This window comes from Acartia tonsa, chromosome 2, assembly GCF_053477335.1.
Source record: "Acartia tonsa isolate MP-2025a chromosome 2, ASM5347733v1, whole genome shotgun sequence".
NCBI classification, from domain to species: Eukaryota; Metazoa; Arthropoda; class Copepoda; order Calanoida; family Acartiidae; genus Acartia; species Acartia tonsa.
The window spans coordinates 53,105,540-53,125,981 of NC_137261.1; the positions used below are offsets into that span (position 1 = coordinate 53,105,540).

Consider the following 20,442-nt stretch of genomic DNA (forward strand, 5'->3'; position numbering starts at 1 on the left):
TAAATGTATTTGTTAGTTATGGTTATCAAACCGTATAATAAAGTAACAGGATCTCTACTTTCTGTGTGTACCGAAGGATCTGCTGAACCTATAATGTCCTCCATTACAATGTAGCTGCTCATAGGTCCTGAAAAGCTTATTACCAATTTTTGGAAGGTACCACCAACCTTCTAGGAGAAATTTAATCGTCCATAGCAAAAATTCAAACAACCTAGTCCTAAGCAGCTTATACCAATAACGAGATTAATTCGAAAAAAATCACAAAACCTATGCTTGGTTTTCAGCTGTCGTTGGGGGGCAACACATCGTAAAATTGACGACCTCTCCATTTGCCCCCCAAATATTATTTTATATTTATTTCTTTTGTTGGTTATACCTTATACCTGGGTCCTAAGTAGTCATCAAGTAGAACCTAACTTAATTTTGATAAGTGACAAGAATAAAACACATTCTTTGCATGTACAAAAAAATGCAGGAAAAAACTGAAAAGTGTGATTAAGCAAGGTTTTTCCTCAAGTTACATACCCTTAATTCTAAAACTACCTTAATCTTCTTAACTCTATTTCAGCTTTCTCGATCTTTTGTTCTATATATTATAAAAAATACATGTTTCTTTGAAATATTAGAAATGGATTTGAGCTCACAAAATATTTACACCCTAATGTTCCTTCTGAAAACTTGGATGCTGGAGATATGAGTAATATAGTTCAGGTAAGAGTCCTGAAGGGATTAGGTATTAATTAGGTATTTGGATTTATTACAGCTTTTTTTTTGTTGTAAAAGGTCTTCAAATTAGTCAAAGCTTATATTAACATCTAGTGATCGAACTATTTTTATTGCACGACATTGTAAGTGTAAGATGTAATCAATAAGTTACAACCATTCATGGGCCAAAACATTTCCCTAAAATTAAATTAATTAGAACTTTATTCTACATTTTACATTGCACTGGGCGGCATTTACTTGGATATTTTAGAAATTTTTAAAAGCTAAGCTCTTCTAAAATTAGGTTTTGTCCCTCCATCCGTACGTCACGGACAGTTAGCTCTTTTCGTTAATTTAAACAGGTTCATTTGATTCCGAACTTTCCATGGTTATTCCTTTAGAAGTTAGGTACGATTTAGTAAGTGTAGCAACTCTATAATCGTTACCAGAATGACCGTACGTCCATTTTAAACATGTTGATTTTAACTTCTCTAACAACAAATTTTTATGTGATATGATTTTCCGATTGATCTGAGTTTTGGAATATTGATTCATAGGACAACAAAGTACAATGTTAAATAGAAGCATCTCTATAACCACGTCCTAAAATTGCAAATATGTCCTGAAACAATATACTGTTTTTAAACTGTTTTTCAACAAATTAACTTATAATTTTATACATTTAGATTCTGATTATTCAGTTCCGACACTCTACAAGTGTTACTATTCGTTTGTCCTACAGTTTCAGATCTTTGCTTTTATGAATGTTGTCATCCTTGTTATTTAAATATATCTTTATAATTCTTTACTTTGATTTAGGCAAGGGTTGTAAGAATTCTAGACTCTGGACATATACTCGGATATTTTGGAGATTATAAGAAAAATCTGGTCATCATTGAGGATAAAATAAGGGAGGAATGGCAGAGAGCTAAGATCCCAAAATTAGCTGAGCTAACTCAAGGTGAGGAAAACTTTTAGCCAGCTAAATTATCATTATTAAGACACATTATATTGTTATTTATTGTATTTTTACAAGAGCAATTTACTTCATTAATTATTATAGTAGTTCGATGTTTGTTTGTCTAGAAAAGGTCCACAATTTTCAGGGAAGACGTACTGTATCTTATCAACCAGTACATGCCCCTTAAAAAAGGGTTACACCTGTTACACCTGTAAAAAAAATCAAGATTTAGTTGTATTAAAAAGACCGAACAGTAATGTTTAATTTTACCCTTTAAAGAAACAAAAAAATAAATGCTGGAGACGATTTGATATTTCATAATATTTAGGAGTTACAATAATAACCAACTCTTGCCAGATATCATGGAGCGATAAACAATTTAACCCTCTGGAGACGACATCAGTTTCGAGAGGAGTCATTCTATTCACTAAGGAATGTTATCAAAATAATTAAAAATATATATTTTTATCCCTTGTAAGTTGTAGTACAGTACAATGTATTAGATTTTAGATTTTTAGTGGGGTAATTTTTAAGCATATTGTGGGTTATATATTAAAGGTTGTGAAAGACCAACAGGTATAGGGCCAATAATAAAAAAAAGGAGGGTAGAGGTCATGAAATAGGGGTTTGTGAAATCACCTCTAGAATGAAAAAAAGGTAATTGGAAAATTAAACTAAATTCAATATTGAAATACTGAACAGATATATGGAAGTACCCAAGAAGTGCTGGCTTTCTTTCCCGACTTGGGGTCATGTGGCTGGGTTCCTGTGGACAAGGTCAGACTTGCTTCCAGCTCCCTGCAAATGGTTCCGGCTGCCCTGTCCTTCTGTAAAATACAGGTACATTATATAAATATTTTTAGTAGCGAAGCTACTTTTTGGTCAGTGTTGGACAGAGGCTTTTATTGAGCCAATTAATTTCATTTGAAATTGCCGAAATTTAAATATTTTGTTGGCGTAAAACTGGTTTTTCGATGTTACTAAAGGGAAGTGGGAAAGAATTGAGAAATAGGGTTGTGAGAAAATTATCATTTTGAATTGTTTGTCAGAATCACATTCCCTTTTCCCACGGAGTGTTGGACGGTCTTACGGTATTATTATCTACACGATAATAGTTATTTCTCGCATCGTATTATAAACAGCTTTCCGCGGATGTAGAAAGTACAATTATGAGATTAAAACCAGTTTTTAGCCCCGAGGTGCCGAAGGCTAAAAAACTGGTTTTAATCTTATGGTTGTACATTTTTATATTCTTAGAAAGCTGGATATAATACGATGCTAGACATAGTTTTTTCGTATGGATGAGAATCGGTTCCTATCCACCGGATTCGAATAATTACGAGAAATGTTTTTAACGTTTCTTAGTGCTAACAGTGCGAAATAGGAATAAATTGCTTAGTTAATCTGGCCTTAGTCTAACTATAGTTTTAATTTCTAGTCAGATGAATAGGATAATTATATCAAACAAAAAATATTGCCCAAAAAACTTGGAAATCTGAATGTTTTAAAAAGACGTACAGACTTCTAAAACGTACCTAACTGTTATAGGACTCATCATGCAAAGTTTGAAATCGATAGTACAATTTTAATATTTCTAAATCAACGAAAAGAGATAACCGTTACGGACGGGCGAGCCTACCCTAATTAATAATTATAGAAAAGCTTCGCTTTTAAAAATGTAAAGAGATTAAAAATAGGAATCCAATTGTAATATTTTTCTTCAGGGGCTCCTGCCATCCCAAGACTTGGATCTGACGCAGGAATCCTTAGAAGCCATGTCACATGTGTGTAGTGACTATGATCAGGGGTTTACACAAGTGCTTGGCTATATACCTTATCTTCTTGCTTACAATATAGATGAAATAACAGGTTAGAGAGAGAGAGAGAGAAAAAAATGACAATGGGCTGTTTATTACACTAGGCCCCAAAGTTTTATAATAACATTTTCTTATTCGTTGCCTTAACAACTTTGGGGACTTTAGTAAATTTTGATTGGTTGGTTCTAAGTTGAGTGTTCAAACGTTTCAACCACTAATTTTAATCTACAGAAGGGGTAAGTTTGTCTAGGGATGTACAATACATCAATTTATCGGCCATTGTCTTATCCCTTCAGATCATTGGGTTAGAGATTGTACAAAATTTTATTTTTATTGATCATTTAAAATCAAAACGTTCAATTAGTGCAATTTAGACTTTAAGATGGCGTTTAATCATTATATCTAAAAATAATCCACCCATTTTAAAACTTAGATATAGAGAACCAACTCAAATTTGGGGACATAAGATTTGAAAGTATTTTTGCTTAGAATATTGAAATGACATTTATGTCCACATTTAGAGCTGTATTGTAAGTTAATAATAGCTTTGACGAGAATAAAAAAGCATTTATCATTAAATATAAAGGAATAGTAAATGGTTTAATTTAATACTAGATAAAAAGTAGCAATTTTTTTCGTCTGTAGCGAAGAATCTAGCTATCCGCTGAACCGATCTGATCCTCCTTTACAGTAAAGCTTCTTATAGATACTGGGATGGTTTGAGGCTATTTTCTATAAAAAAAATTATGGATATGGTTTTAGGCTATTATTCTGCCCTTTCATATCTTTTAGAATTGTATATAAGATACCTAGTAAAATTTTATAAACCAACTTAGATTACTATTATTATTACGGAACATTGATTATCCAAGAATTTTTGGGGTTGAGACAGACAGACTTACTTACACTTAAATACTATAGATATTAGCTTCGCTATTAAAGGAACCCTGCAAGAAATATACCACTTTAAATACTAAAAGACTGCCACGAGTAGACCCAATACCCAGCTTCAATAACAAAAAAGTTAAAGACATTTCAAAATACGTCGCCTAGAAAGAAAATCATAAGCTTATTTTTGACAGAAACTTAGGATGCCTGTAACTGATAACATTTTTACAATAAATAAAAACACCCTTTATAGTCAAAATCATTCAAAAAAATTCAGTTTAATTTGCGATGTACTGAGAGTACTGTAGTGTGACAATGCCAGCCTTTAGGATTTCCAGCCAAAAAGAAAGCTGAGTTCACGCTAAGTCCGCTTAACAACCAATCACAACTGAGCATTTGTATTATTACATTAGTTTCATTTTTTTCCGCTATGATTTTACGCTCACAAATGTAATTTAAATAGAGTTTTTAAAGGGTTTTGACTATGAAAAGGGGTGTTTTTATTGTAAAAATGTTATCAGTTACAGGCAGCCTAATTTCCTGACAAAAATACCTAAGCTTTTAATATTTCTTCTAGACGACGTTATTTAATATTCAAATTTTTATCATAAGTAATGAAAATCTTTCAAAATTTTCATTGTACTAAAAAAAAACATTTTGAAATGTCTGTAAATGTTTAGTTATTGAAGCTGGAGGCTTCAAATTTTGGGTATGGGGTCTACTCGTGGCAGTCTTTCAGCAGATAAAGCGGTGTATTTCTTGCAGGGTTCCTTTAAAGATATTTATTTAGATTCCATATTGAGAGTAATGAGTAGTACCGCAATAAATCCAGGACCATTTTTCTCTGCCAACACAAACATTTGTCAGGTTTTAAAAATTAAATTTTTAATGATTCTATAAACTCACTTTGTTAGTTTGCTTGATATTAATTATAGTTTTTATAGCTCTAGCCAACAAGCGTTGAGTATGAAATAAAACTCGAAATCAGTAAGAAAATAACTAAGTCGTTCATATACATTCAAGAAGGGAATATTGTAGCATAAATACCCTAAAATATTTTGTTGGATTTTGATTTTAATCCTTACTAAAGCAAAAGCTCCAATGAAGAAAGGTTCATAATATCCCATTATGTAATTGTAATTAATGGCTACAGAATCAGATTAAGTAGATTTTTAACAAATATTTTTTTTGCTTGCTTTTATGAATGTTTTTTTAGGTTACAGAGGGATTGGTAAATTATACGTTCACTTTTCTGGATAAAAACTTCTCTACACTTGGGGCCGAGGTAATAACAATCTTTGGTGCTTTCCCTCAAAGTGCCCACCCTGCACCCCCTCACGCATACTGTGGAGCCTATACATACGGTGCCCGTACTCAAACCAAAGTTAACCAAAACAAGTCTTCATGGATGATCCTAAAAAGAAAAAACTGACAATAAATTGAAGAACAAAATTGCCAGGGCTTTGCAGCTGTGGGCTAAGCCTCAAATTTAAACCTGCTTGTCTGGAAATTAAAGTATTTCGATTTGATGGATCGTCTGTTTAGGTATAGACATCTAGCTAAATTGGAAAGTTATACTATGACGATTTCAATGAGGCTTACACGCAAATTTCCCATTCCCCATACTATTAATCAAGAATTAAATAAACACCAAAAATATTCCATTTTCTTCTTATTTCGTAGGTGATATGTAAGTTATTAAAATATACGACTGTGTATCTGGACTACATGAACATAGAAGTAGCTAGACAGATCATTTCATCAAATCAGGCGACACTGCTAAAGTTACAGGTATTATGCTATGCCTCTTAAGGTACATGTAACAGTAGTTTTTTTCCACAAATATTTTTTTAAATCTCTATTCATTATTTGTATAGCCTTATGTGACACTAAAGCAATGGTTTCCAAAAAGTTTGTGTTTGTTGCACTTTTTAAAGTTTGGCATATCCTGGGCGATTTTCTTTGGATTTTAAATTTTTTTTTGCACTGATAACTTGAGCAAGTTATTTTTAGCAACTTCCAGCAGTGATTTTTGGTGAAATTACTAGGCTTCGGTTTGATAAAGTTAAATAAACGAAATCAAGAATGTTTCACCATGGATTTGTGTTAAAAAAAAACTTTGAAATGAAAAGCGATTTTTGACGAAATACCATAAAATGTTTTGTTGAGTTCAAATTGCAAAATAAATAAAACCACACTTGCTCATCTTCGTATAAAGTCCCATTTTGCGAAATTTAGCCATTATTAATCAGATTTTCAATTTTTCTGCCTAAAGTATCAGAAAATGTAATTTCTAGACCTTCCTATAGAATATTCATTACACTAAAGTATAAGTTTTGATGAAAACCAATCTTGTTTAGAATCGTTTATCTGATGTACCAACAGTAATAGGACAGATCAACAGTATTTTTTACTTTCTCAACAATCAAAATAATCATCACAAGGTATTTTTACGATTAAGATATATTCAGGGGTGTATGTTGTATATTCTGCACAAGACTATTTTTTTCCCCGACTGCAAAATATTTTTTTTTTCCTCCCATAGTTTCTTTCCCTAAGGAGGGGTAAAAAATGGAAAATGTTTTTAGTACTCATTATTTTATTCACTTTTGTTACCCCGCCTGCATTTTTTTCTGTTTTTTTTTTCCCAAGGATGGGAGATAATGTTTTCAGTACTCTTAATTTTATATTTTTCCCCCACTCCCACATATCCCCCCCCCTCTTCTTTAGCAGTGGATCCCGTGAGGGAATACACAACACACCCCTGAATTGAATATACTAGTTGATAAACATCTAGCCTCTTGGAGGTGGGTCAAGAGAATAGCTTAAAACCACCTGGAAAAATAGATAAGAGTACTATCGATTTGTAAAAGTAATTTAGCCTCAGCCTCAAAAACCTTACATAGGAAATAAGCTCCAAAAAATCGTGAGTTAAAGGGACTGTGAACGTAAATTTTTCTCATCTTAACATTATCTCATTTATAATATCTCACAGATAGAGCAAAACGCGCTTTTGTTTGCTTATAAAACGGCTTTTTCCGACGATTTTTATAAGGTAAAGGGAAAAGAAGAAATTTTCCGTATTATATAATATGTGCATTAAATTGCTTTTTTTCTCCCATTATAGCTAAAATTAAACTTTTTCACATAGTTCTTGATTTTTCCTAACGGTTAAGCTGACTTTTAACATAATCCTTGCTTTAAACCAATGTATAGTTACTTAGAAATTGATAAAATAAGCAATATTTTTTATTAAAATCCAAATACAATAACAAAGCTAGATACAGGCATTATTTCTGGATATTTTTGGTTGATCAGTGTAGTGAAATGTGCTTAGAAAATGTTAAGATTTGATAATCAGATGAGAAATTTTTACGTTCACACTCCCTTTAAGAAACAGACAAAGTCAGTTATAATTTAAAGCTCAGTTAAGTAGTCATAAAAAATGGATTCATAAAATCTTAATATTACAATGTTTTTAGGTTTTTAATAACATGACCGACAGGACCTTCGGAACAAGTAAATTAAATACTAGATGCTCATTTAAAGAGGAAATCTACACCAAGAAATTAGCCGTCTATCATGAATAGGAGCTGAGAAATTTACGTTTCTAACATAAGGACGGACAATTGAAATTTTAGAGTAGTACCTTTTTACTTTGCTACGAATTGAAATGACTGTTTATATTTTAAGGTTGAAGTAGCCCGTGAAAGGGAAACTATCCTAAAGCAAAGAGTTTCCAGAAGTCACTCTAATAACAATAACAGATCTCAAAGGTAAACTTGATTTGGTCTTGTATTTTAATTACACCTGAGCTGGATCTTTAAATCATTTCAATGGTGCGCTAAATCACCCCGTGCAGAATTTCAGCCAATCACAGCGGCGCATTTTACGAAATGGGACGCTGTGATTGGCTGAAATTCTGCGCGGGGTGATTTAGCGCACCATTGAAATGATTTAAAGATCCAGCTCTGTTTACAGCAACGTGTCAAAAATTAGTTTAAGATCTCTGAAATGGCAGGTCACAATGAGTTGTACTATTCAGGGAAGCTTTATAATTGTCCTGGGTTGGTTTTAGGCTATATTTCTGACCTACAAAAGGCACAATAATTCCTGAAACTGTTAGGAACGAATTAAAAGCGTAGCAACTAGAAAATCATGATCAGATAGTCCTTAGGCCCATTCAAGTATTTTGGAGACAGATTTACAAGGATTTTTTTTTGTATTTATAGACTTCTAGATATTCTTGGTTATTTTATTTATGTTCGTTTGTCTTACCGTTTCAGTGCTTCGCTTTTATGGATGTCGTCATCCTTGTTTTTTAGTAGACGAAGAGATGAAACTGTGAAAGCTCGAGATCACTATTTCCGGAGGAACAGAGGAGAACAAAATATGATTACTCTATCTAGAGATGAAAACCTAAATACACAGGCATTTATACAAATATATTAGAGATCTTTAAGGATAAGACAATGGATGATAGATTGATTTACATACAATAGTGATAAACAAAATAACCCTTTCTCTAGATTTATGCTAATTTGTACCAACCAATCGATATTTGATAATAGTACCCAAAGATTTTGAGTAAAAGAACTAAGTAAAACTGTTGATAAAACTTTGGGTACCAGTATTAGGGGATTTTTTTTTCCCGGCTTTTTTTGAAATTCAAGTAGTGCCGTTGCAATTATTATGCCTTTTGGTGAAAAAACACTTGTGTAAAAATTTTAACCATTTTGGACAAGTATTATGCCCAGTAATTTCACTTTGAAATTTTGACGCCCCCCTTATGGGGGTCAAAAAATCATTGCATCAGAACTATGGCTTCATGGTGCTCCCTGAATAGGTCTTGAGGAGTAGAATCAGGAATTTTTGAAATTTTGAAAATATCTCGTTCCTAGCCTGAGAAAAGTTCAAAAAACCTATAAAAATTGGCCAATTTTCAAAAATGGCGTTTTTTAGGGGTTTTTTGAACTTTTCTCAGTCTAGGAACGAGATATTTTCAAAATTTCAAAAATTCCTGATTCTACTCCTCAAGACCTATTCAGGGAGCACCATGAAGCCATAGTTCTGATGCAATGATTTTTTGACCCCCATAAGGGGGGCGTCAAAATTTCAAAGTGAAATTACTGGGCATAATACTTGTCCAAAATGGTTAAAATTTTTACACAAGTGTTTTTTCACCAAAAGGCATAATAATTGCAACGGCACTACTTGAATTTCAAAAAAAGCCGGGAAAAAAAAATCCCCTAACCAGTATAAATTCACATTTTGAAAAGGACAATTATGTCCATAAGTGTTATTTGCTTTGCTGTTTTTTTTTCAATCAAAAATATAATTCCTATGTTGGTAATTGTTCGGTACAACTACGCACAATTTTTCTTTTGTCATTTTGTCTTTGTATAAACTTTAACAATTCAGATGAAACAAAAGAAAAGGTTGAAAGAGTTCCAAAGTTCTATAAACAAGAACAACAATATTAGAAGCCGTAGTTTAGGGAGTCTGATCAATAGCAATGCTAATAGCAATATTAACAGCAATGAAAGGTGTAATAGAACCTATGATGCTATATATCCCCAAAGAAGTATCAGTATTGGTAGAGAAAATAGCTTAAATAGTAGCTATAACCAAAATAACAATTATATCAAAGATAGAAACCAACAAAGAAGTTTAAGTCAAAGTAGACAGAATGTTCATTTTAGCTCAAATAGAAGCTATAGCCGAAAAAGCAACTCTATTAAGTCTAACAACCCACAAAGAAGTGCAAGTGCAGGTAGAACTTTTATCCAAAATGACAATTATTTTAAAGTTAACAACCTTCAAAGTACCTTAACTTGTAGCTCTAAAGGTAGCACAAACTATATAGAAAGAAGTGTAAGTACAAACAGTAGTTCTATTCAGAATGACAACTCTATCAAAGTTAACAACCCTCAAAGTAGCTCAACTAGTAGCTCTAAAGGTAGCACAAACTATATAAGTACTAAAATGAAAACTACCACCACTAAGAAAGATATAAAAAGTAGCATGACAAAGATCAAAGACACGAATAGTAGTAGTAGTAGTATTAGCAGTGAACAAATCATTGAAAGTATTATTTGTATCGGCAATGCTATCCAAAGTAAAACCAAAGGCAACATGAGTCATACTAGTAGATATAATAGTCATGGAGTTCCTAATACTCACCAAAGCTATATTGATCAAACACCAGACAACCAAAATTTTTATGAGAGAAAAGTAGACAGTTGCCATAAGCAGGATATGAATCAGAATATTGATAAGCATTATGAGGAAGATTTCAGTATTGTCAATCAAGAAGACAACAAGAATCAGAATCAGCAAGGTGGCAACTATTGCCAGAAATATTACAATGACGAGTATACAAGTGATGAATCTGATGATTATAATGTACCTAATATCATCATTAGACCAACAGCAAGGAAATACAACAAAAGAAGTTTTTCTAACCTTAACAACAATAAAGGCAAAATAGAACAGAGTTTATTAGCCATTAAGAAAAAAGAAGAGCTTGACAATTATGAAAATTCTACAAATGATGAAGATTTAGACAAAGTTATTGCAACTAAAATTATCAATGGCGCATACATTATGGATTACAGAAATGAAGTCATAGCTTGCAAAGATTTTAAAGACAGAAAGATTGTTGGTAACTGTATTAGTGAGAGTTCTATTAGTTTTCAAAGCAATGACGGGTCCTATGATAGCATTGACAGGTATGAATAAATGGATATTAAAATACACGAACTTTATTATTTACAATATCTCCATTGCATTAGCAGCTCAGCAATAACAAGCAATTAAAATTAAATATTTCATAAAATAAAACAGCAAATTGATGAATTATTATGTTGAGACACATATCATGGAATTTGGCATTCTTGTTTTAGCTGAAAGTTTATTATTATCACGCTCTACTTTGATATGTAAGCCTGTGTTTTTCTTTGTAATTTTAAAAGGGATAGTTGCATTAAGTGCATTTAAAGAGTCTGATTGCAAGCATAAGTTACAAGAATACCCGTTAACATATATAATTTTGTACTATAATAAATAGCAATCAATTAGGCACCACCAAAATAGTCATCATACTGTTTTTATGAAAACAGGACAGCAATATTGGTTGCATATATCCAAAAACATATTTTAAAACTATCTGGTAGAATTTAGAAAATTTAAATTCTTTCAAATAAATGTCCTATAGGTAGATGTAGTTTAAACTGTTGAAAAGAAAAAAAATATGCAGTTCACTAAATTCAAGTTTAAATGCACTTCGTGCAACTACCCCTTTACATTATTTAAATTCTTATTATATCCATACATCCCGTATTATCAGGATTTATGATGCCATAAGAAAAGGGGATAGTAGTGACGAATCATTTGAGGATTTTGATGCCATCAATGATAAAGCAGTTGATGAAATAAAAAAGATAACTGCTAATAACTATGTTAGAACTGATGAAAATCAATCAAATTGTAGCAGCAGAAGTAAACGAAGCGAGATTTGGCCATGGAAACATTGCCAAAGAAATATTAGTAAAAGAAATGAAGAAAAATCCAAAGAAAATAGAAAGAAACTTCCAAGAAATATACCTCTGTGCAAAGATAATGAAAGTTTAGACAGCTCTGATGATAATGACAATATCAACTATGGTGCCAAAAAATCTTTTAAAAAACGAAATGAATATAAAAAATCCACCAAAATGAACAATAATTGTAACAGTACCGAGAGTGAAGTTGACAATTTAAATAACACCAATGCAGGTAAGAAGAAAGTTATTGCAAATGACGAGAGAAAATCTTTCAATTTTAAACACAGAGTTAAGCAAGAACGATCCGATTGCAAAGATAGACATACAGAAAACAAGAATGAAGAAATAAGAAGCAATATGGCTGCAACTAATCAGCAAATTAAACCAAGGAAAGCATACTTTAAAATGTTTAATATATTTTTTTTTTTAAATTGGGAAAGGGAGGGAGAAATATCCCTCCAAATATTGTTAAACAAAATTACCCTGTAAATCAGGAATAAGGTATAACAAACCATCGAAATAAATCTAAAATGATACCTATTTGTGGGGCAGATGCAGTTAACCCCACAGATGCTGTCTATTATGTGTTAACCCCCCAACGACAGCTGAAATTGCGTACAGGTTTCGTGATTTTTTTTCAAATTGATGTTATTGTTGGTTGGTTATACAGTTAGGGAGTTGAATCCATTTTTATAGAAGCAGAAATATAATCTATGATTATGGTTTGGACCCTCTAAAACTGTAATATACCCTTCCACTTTCCCCTCTCTTGGTGAAGATATCTTCAACGCCGATACGATTTTTGAAATATAAGATTCCACTTTTGTCTCTCTTGTTGAAGATATCTTCACCAAGAGAGGCAAAAGTGGAATCTTAAATTTCAAAAATCGTATCGGCGTTGAAGATATCTTCATCAAGAGAGGGGAAAGTGGAATCTTACATTTCAAAAATCGTATCGGCGTTGAAGATATCTTCACCAAGAGAAGGGAAAGTAGAATCTTACATTTCAAAAATCGTATCGGCGTTGAAGATATCTTCACCAAGAGAGGGGAAAGTGGAAAGGTAGATTACAGTTTTAGAGGGTCCAAACCATAATCATAGATTATATTTCTGCTTCTATATAAATGGATTCAACTCCCTAACTGTTATAGCTGTAACGAACGGCAAAGCAACTTAATATATTAGACAATTAAAGTAAATGTTAAATATTAGATTTAGAATATTTCCAGATTTTTATTACTGTCGCCAAACTTCGGGACAAGAAGTTTTTGATACCAAAGATAGTTACACCAGTGAATGTGATTCCGATGATGATATAGTTGAAAATGAGGATGAGAGAAAAGAAGAACTAGGAGTTGAAATGGAGAAAAGTAATGATGGCTCCGTTTGGATGAATGTAAGTGACATTAAATTTATTGAATCAGTATGGTTTCCAAACCGATTTAAACTGCTGGATATAAATCGGTTCTAAGCCACACTGATAAACCATATTTTGTATAAAATTACAGAAATTTTACACGAATACTAAAATATAAATAAAAAAGACAATGTCATAATAATCTCATATAAATTTCACCCCTTCTTGTAATTCAAATTTTTGTTTTTACCGTTTTATAACCTAAGAAGCATTTCAAATTATATCCTATTGTATTATTCCAACAACTGAATTATTTTATTTTATAGCACTTAGACTTAAACAAAATATTTAACATTGTTACCTAATGTAAATATCATTATTTCAGGTGAAAGAACTGTTGAGTGAAAATGAAATTATGTCTGTTCTTATCTCTCCATCAAATAATTCTGACAATAAAATACACTGCAATGAGAAAAATAAGCTATTAGAAGGCTTTACTGATGAAGACATACTTAAGGAAGGTTTAGACAATAATATAAACAATGAAGAAATAGTTGATACTGAAAATGAATTAAAAGAACCATTGCCACGACAAGATATGAACAACCATGCACAAACTGGAAATGAAACAGTTGAAGATGAAGCCCATGATACATTAGAAGATATCAACAATGACGAGTGTGTTTATATTGATAAAAATGACAACAATTCTCCGTTGAAAAATCCGGGAATTAAAATAGAAAAATCCGCTAACAACAAACCAACAAATAATGAAGCTTTATTCAAGACATCTGTTGCAGTACTTGATTCTACTTACAAGGTAAATTTTTTTTTAATGGTGCAGTTACAATTGTTTTCGTTTGATTGTACGTACATCTCTAAGCCATTAGAAAAAATATTATTTTCTAATATCTTGTTATAAGGTGGCTTGTAAAATGTTTCCATTAATGTACACTTTTTTACGGGATCTTTGAATAGTTCCCCCCCCCCCCCTTTCAGTACATAATATAATATCATTTGCTTTAGAAAGAGTTGAAACCAGTCTGGCAAGGAAGTCAGCTGTTGGATAAACCTGGATTCAAGGTACGATTAATTAATAGGTAAAATAGTCTTTACAGAAAGATCTCGCAACCTCGTTAATGCCCCTAGGAACGGGTGATAAAACGTGGGGCTAGATATTATCATGAAAGCAATTTTATGGATTGATAGATAATTGAATATTTATTTACTTAGGTTGAGTGTATGGAGAAGTGTGGAGTAGAATTGCAGGATGCAGAATTCTTGGCCAGTCATATAACAGCAATGGCCAATACTGGAGGAGGCACTGTTTATATTGGTAACTATTTCCATAATAACATTTTAGGGTTTATGTTTGTCCATAAGCCTGTCATTCTTCTTTGTCAAATTTTAATTTAAGTTAGAAACTTCATATTTTGCACAATAAATAGCCCAAAAATGTAAGCAAGTTCAAATTGGGCATTTAACCATAAAATATTGCTTCTACAAGTTAAATTGATATTTTAGGTTTTTAAATCTCTTTGTTTTGATTATTTTAGTAAATAAAACCTTTTACCTTAAGTATTTTTAAAACTTGAGAAACCAAAGCTACGACCTATAGCAAAGAAATTTGTAATCCTCTAGTCCCTTAGCCCAATGACGTCCATGGGGGGAGGGGGGGGGGGTAAAGGGGTGTTTACCTTCCTAAAGGTTTTGGGAAATAAAATAGATTTGGCTTAGGCACCTCCTAAAAAATTAAGGGTAATACCCGTCCTAAATCCTCTGAAATCTCCTCAATATTTTTTTTTAAATCTGCTAAAATTCTTTTGATTTTAGGAATGAAGGGTAGAGGAGGAATTGTTGTAGGAACTAGAAAATCTTTTAAAGAAAAAGATGATTTCTCTCTCATGATTGATCTTATCACCTCAAGAATCATCATTCCTAGGTACTTTTAAAAGTAGATTTTTTACAAGTGGTAGGACAGGTTTGTTGCCTGTATGTCTGTTATGCAATGTAAACATATTTTATTAAAGAAAAGATTTGGCGCTTAAATAGTATAATTCAAAGAAAAAAGTCAAAATCAGTATATTATAACATTATAAGGTCAAGGAACTAATCTTTCGCTCTATGACACCCTCCAACCGACGCTTTAATTGTATGACTTTTAAAAAGAAGTTCTGATTTTGTAATGTTTTAGGTTTGATTCCAGAAACATTGAGCTAGAATTTTATCCTGTTATTATGAGGTAACTTGAATCAACTTGTAGGTTCTTATCTTAAAATATCACGACTGGCTGCCAAAACGCAAATCTTCAATGTTTTGTATATATTATACATAGCTTTATCTTCATAAGAAAGTTATTTTTTAAAATACCTTTGAAATTACATACCTACCCTTTGATAAAATAAATCATTTTGTTTTCTTGTTAATTTTCCCTTTTTTCGTGGAAAATTATCTAAAATACCATTCGACCAATTGATCTTTTCGGCAGGGCTTAGCAGAGGCGTGTAAGACTCAGTGAAATCGTCATTTTATAAGTTTTAAATTTATCTGGATGTCTAAACCTGTTCCTAAGACAATCCATCTTTTCGGAATTTTATTTTGTTTTGCACACGAGCGGGTTTAAATTTAAGGCTTTTGGGCGGCTGCCGAGCCCTGCTTTTCAGTATGACTCACAACCGGTTTCAATTTAACTGAAAGGTATAGGTTTCGGAGCCATGCTGAAATTTATTTAAAATCATTATTTTGTTAAGTTCTGGAGAGGTTAATCCTTACTGTACTTTGATCAGAATTCACGTGAAACCTGTGGACGGAATGGTATGTTTTACGTTCTCTTATTCGTTAAAAAAACAATTATGGGACTTTTATTTCAATTTGGTTTTACAAACTAGCGCAGTGTCTAAACTTTTCTACCAGTTATTTTAATTAACATAAGTGATATTTTTTCTATTATTATTGGAGTTTTACTTCAATTGATAGTCCAGTGTCATCACTGAAGATCCCTTATAAAAAAGCTGTACAACCCAAACTTCGAAAATTGACAGACTAATGTTTTTAAAACAAGAACAAATGTATCACTAAATAGCGCCGCAATACCAAGGCAATTTTACTAACATCATATGGAAATAAGGATGACAATATCCCTAAGTAATAAAACATTAAAATATTATGAACAGGGTTGGCATAAAAAACCCAAGTTGGGTTTTATTGGGTTTTTTAACTCAAAAAAACCCCAAAAAAACGGGTATTTTTAAAATGTACCTTTTGTCGACAATGTTAACTCTATTTTGACTCATAAGGAGTACTATTTTCTAACAAATAATTTATAAAAACATTTTATTTTAATTATTGTTTAACTGCATTTTAACTGCTTATTTTTATATATAAGTAACGGAATGTCTGTCCCTAGGTACCAAAATAACTCCCTAACCACTGAACCGATATGGTTCTCAATTACAATTAGCTTCTCTAGGGTCCGTTGAAGATTTTTAACTACTTGGGGGGGGGGGGGGGGGGGGCAGATTTCTCATAGGAGATTTGTGGTGCCCTCCCCCAAAATTGGAATAAACCTTCCCTGGACCTATGAAAAGCTACCCTGTACAGGAGATTCATACCGATTAAGTGGTTAGCGAGATCCTTTAGTACAGAAAAACATCTTGTTACTTTATAAAAATAATTTAACCTTATATCTTAAAATTCCTAGGTAATAATCATTAGAAAACAATAAAACCCAAAAAAAAACCCGGATTTTATTAATAAAACCCGGGTTTTATTAATAAAACCCAATGGGTTGGGTTATTTAAAAAAAAACCTGGGTTTTTACCAACCCTGATTATGAATATTAAGAATAGACAGACAGACAAAATGAGTTATAGAGAATTTGTTCATTGTTGCAAATCTTATATTTGTAGTGCAAGATCTCCAAAACAGCTGTTGTATTTATTCCATGAAACGATCATAATTTTAATGTTTTAAAATATCATATTTCAATGAGAACAGTTTGTATTTACATATTAGTTAACACAGTTATGAATCAAGTTATAAAAAAACATAGATACAACGTGAAATATTTACTACTATTATCTTTACTAGCGGCTTCGCACCTAGAGGCCTCTAGGGACACGTAAAATTGTTTCTTTTAAAATCAGCTATTCACCAAAAATATTTTTCTCGCCGATAGATGGTGTTAGTTATGTTTTTAGCTAATTGCAAAAATGTCCGCAGGGCGGCGTTTTTTTTTTATTTTTGTCGATTTCTCTGTGGAGGGTGGTGGTACCCTCCTCCAAAATAGTTATAAACCTTCCCGGGACCTATTAGAAGCTACCCTGTTATGGAAGACCCGATCGGTTCAGCCTTTAGAAAGAACCTTCGGTACAGACAGACAGACAGACAAACACATCCTGTTACTTTATTATAAGGATTTGTTTTATCAACGAAATTTCAACAGATAGACAAGTTACAACTGCCATATGTTCTAAGCTCAATAGCCTGGGATCCTAAGAAATAAGACAATGAAGATGAATTTATAATATACATCCTTGATTAACTCTTTTATGGATTCAATTGGTATTATTGGTTTGAAAATTTTGGTCATTTTTAGTTTGAACCACATTTTGAGTTTTTTTTTTAACTTTCGTAACAGACAAACACAAAGTCATCCTATTAGGTATAACTTTATATATAAAGCTTTTAATAATAATTTACAAAAATATCAATGTAAATTTCTAGCTGTACCTGACCCAAATGGTTGGAGCCGGGGAGAAGGCAAAGTTGTTCAGAAGAAAGAGAAAAGGACCTAAGCACACATATCAGGTTAATATTATTTTTATTCATAAGCATAGTGCCCAGAAAATCGTATTAACGGCTTGACATACATGTTTATAGTTATTATGGAATTTTTTTTCAAGGATTAAAGTTGAAATGTCCTTGTTAGAGTAAATCACACAGGGGTGTATATTCTTCAAAATTTACCCTGCCAAAGGGGATGGTAAAATAATATGTTGTTGGGGGAAAAAATAAAAAATTAAGAAAAATGAGCACATTTTTTTCCATTTTCTCCTTTCCTTGGGGGGATAATATAAATAAATAAAGAATTCTGATGAATCTTGTGCAGAATATACACCCCCTGAAATAACATTTGTGTTAGCATCATTTTAAAGATTTGTGTTGTGTGTTAATGTATGTAAATAATGGTATACAAAATTAACACTTCTCAACTTATTGTATCAACCAATCAATATTCAATAAAAGTCCCCAAAGTTGTTAAGCCAATAAATAAGAAAACGTTGGGGACTATTGTAACATTGATTGTGTTCGGTTCTCGCTCTTTTTTAACAATTTTTGCACTTGTTGCTTGTTTCCTAGTTACTTGATACTGAGGCGGAGAGGTTGATTCTAGAAGAGGTCAAGAATCAAGACACAATGAAAATCCTCTTCAGAAAAGTCAAAGAATAAACCTCCCACAATATACAGTTGGGAGAGGACAGATGAATTCAAACTTTAGAGAATCATGGCTACATATAATAACATATATATGAACGATAGTACCTAAAAAATTTAGGCTTGCCTCTTAAATTATAAAACTAACTAGCGGCTACGCCCCTAGAAGCCTCTAGGTAGGAAGGGGAAAAGACGACCTCATCTTATTTTAAATTTGAGTTTCAAAAGAGTACAAAAAATATTTTTTGGGGGGAGGGGGGTGAAGACACCCTCCCCAATAATAGTTCAAAACCTTCCCAGGACCTAAAAGAAGCTTCACTGTAAAGGAGAACAATATTTGTTCAGCGGTTAGCGAGATCCTTCGGGACAGACATAAAACGCTTACTACTTTATATAATAGGATAGATACAAATTTTTTTATTAAATAGGCTACAAAATTTATCTATGAAATATAGAATAAGAATTCAGAAACTAACAAATACTTTTAGCTTAAATTAGGAAGTGTGATCTTTTGACTTAATAATTTAACATTAATGTCAATAAGTTAATTTTATAATTTAAGAGGCAATCCTAAAGGGGGAAGGCGGTTGTGACACTTTGTGAAACCAAAAACTAAGAGTCAAAGGAACTCAACTAAAAAAAAGAGTTACAGCACTGAAATTTGGTATGGCAGTTGCTTTAAAGAGGTACATTGTGGAACTGTGAAGAAACGGCGAATTTATTTTTCTTCATGCATTTGTGCTCAAAATAAGACAAAGGCATTTTTAAAATTTTCGTTACCATGAAAATTAATATATTCTTTTCATTTTATTTTCAAGAAGAAATTGTACCTGATATAAAGCCAAGGAATTTCTCTACTCTATTAAAGTATTTTTCTCCTTTTGGTTGTTTGTCTTATGATATATCAATGCAATGAAATTCATGTGGCATTTGAAAATTATTTTGTTTGTAATTTTTTTTTTCTATAGTGAAACCAGTTATATTTAGGTATTATATATTATGTATCAGTAGCGAAGCTATTCTATCATTCTTTGTCTGTCCGTCATTCCATGATGATATGGTGGAAATTTGATTTTCACGGCTGCTATTGAACACTGGTCAAATTTTCAGTAAATATTCCATTGACATATGCGCATTTAGTCCGTCTGTCTGTCGGGCATGCTTCAAAAGAGGCCCTTATATTTTCTTTAAAGTTTGCGTGAATTCCTTTGAGTTTTTGCATATATTCCAACTCTTTTGTTATGACAACTAAATATCTGTTTTTAAAAGCGAAGCTTTTCTATAATTAGGGTCGGTCCGTACGTCCGTCCGTCCGTCCGAGATAGATAGCTTTTATTCGTTAATTTAGGCATGTTAGAATTGTCCTATCGATTTCAAACTTTGCATGATGATTCCTGTAGTAGTTGGGTACGATTTAGAAAGCGTAGCAACTCTATAATCATTACCAGAATGTCCGTACGTCCATTTTAAACATGTTGATTTTTTTACTTTTTTAACAACAAATTTTCAAGTGTTTTCATTATCCGTTTGATCGGATTTTTGGTATATTGATTCCTGGGACAACAAAGAACAATATTATAAGCGAAGCAACTCTATAATCAAGTCCAAAAATGTAAGTATGTCCATAAACATTATCCTGTTTTTAAGCAGTTTTTCAACAAATTTACCTACAATTTTGATTCGACATTTATACATTTATGTTCCGATTTTTCAGTTCAGATACTATACAAGTGT

At 32.1% G+C, this 20,442-nt stretch overlaps 1 protein-coding gene across 1 annotated transcript; it reads left to right on the forward strand.

Annotated features, from left to right (window-relative positions):
* Window positions 1–282: 282 nt before the first annotated feature.
* On the forward strand, window positions 283–18,812 carry LOC145312610 (uncharacterized). The gene is made up of 22 exons (XM_080151868.1): window positions 283–711; window positions 1,525–1,666; window positions 1,995–2,096; window positions 2,367–2,506; window positions 3,391–3,535; window positions 5,162–5,238; window positions 5,588–5,656; window positions 6,055–6,162; window positions 6,732–6,815; window positions 8,065–8,147; window positions 8,700–8,802; window positions 9,793–11,102; window positions 11,720–12,322; window positions 13,128–13,311; window positions 13,658–14,092; window positions 14,299–14,355; window positions 14,506–14,608; window positions 15,106–15,214; window positions 15,467–15,514; window positions 16,023–16,086; window positions 17,998–18,081; window positions 18,634–18,812. The coding sequence occupies exons 1-22, from the start codon at window positions 694–696 to the stop codon at window positions 18,721–18,723; spliced, it is 4,158 nt and encodes a 1,385-aa protein (XP_080007994.1). The 5' UTR covers window positions 283–693; the 3' UTR covers window positions 18,724–18,812.
* The last annotated feature ends 1,630 nt before the right edge of the window (window positions 18,813–20,442 follow it).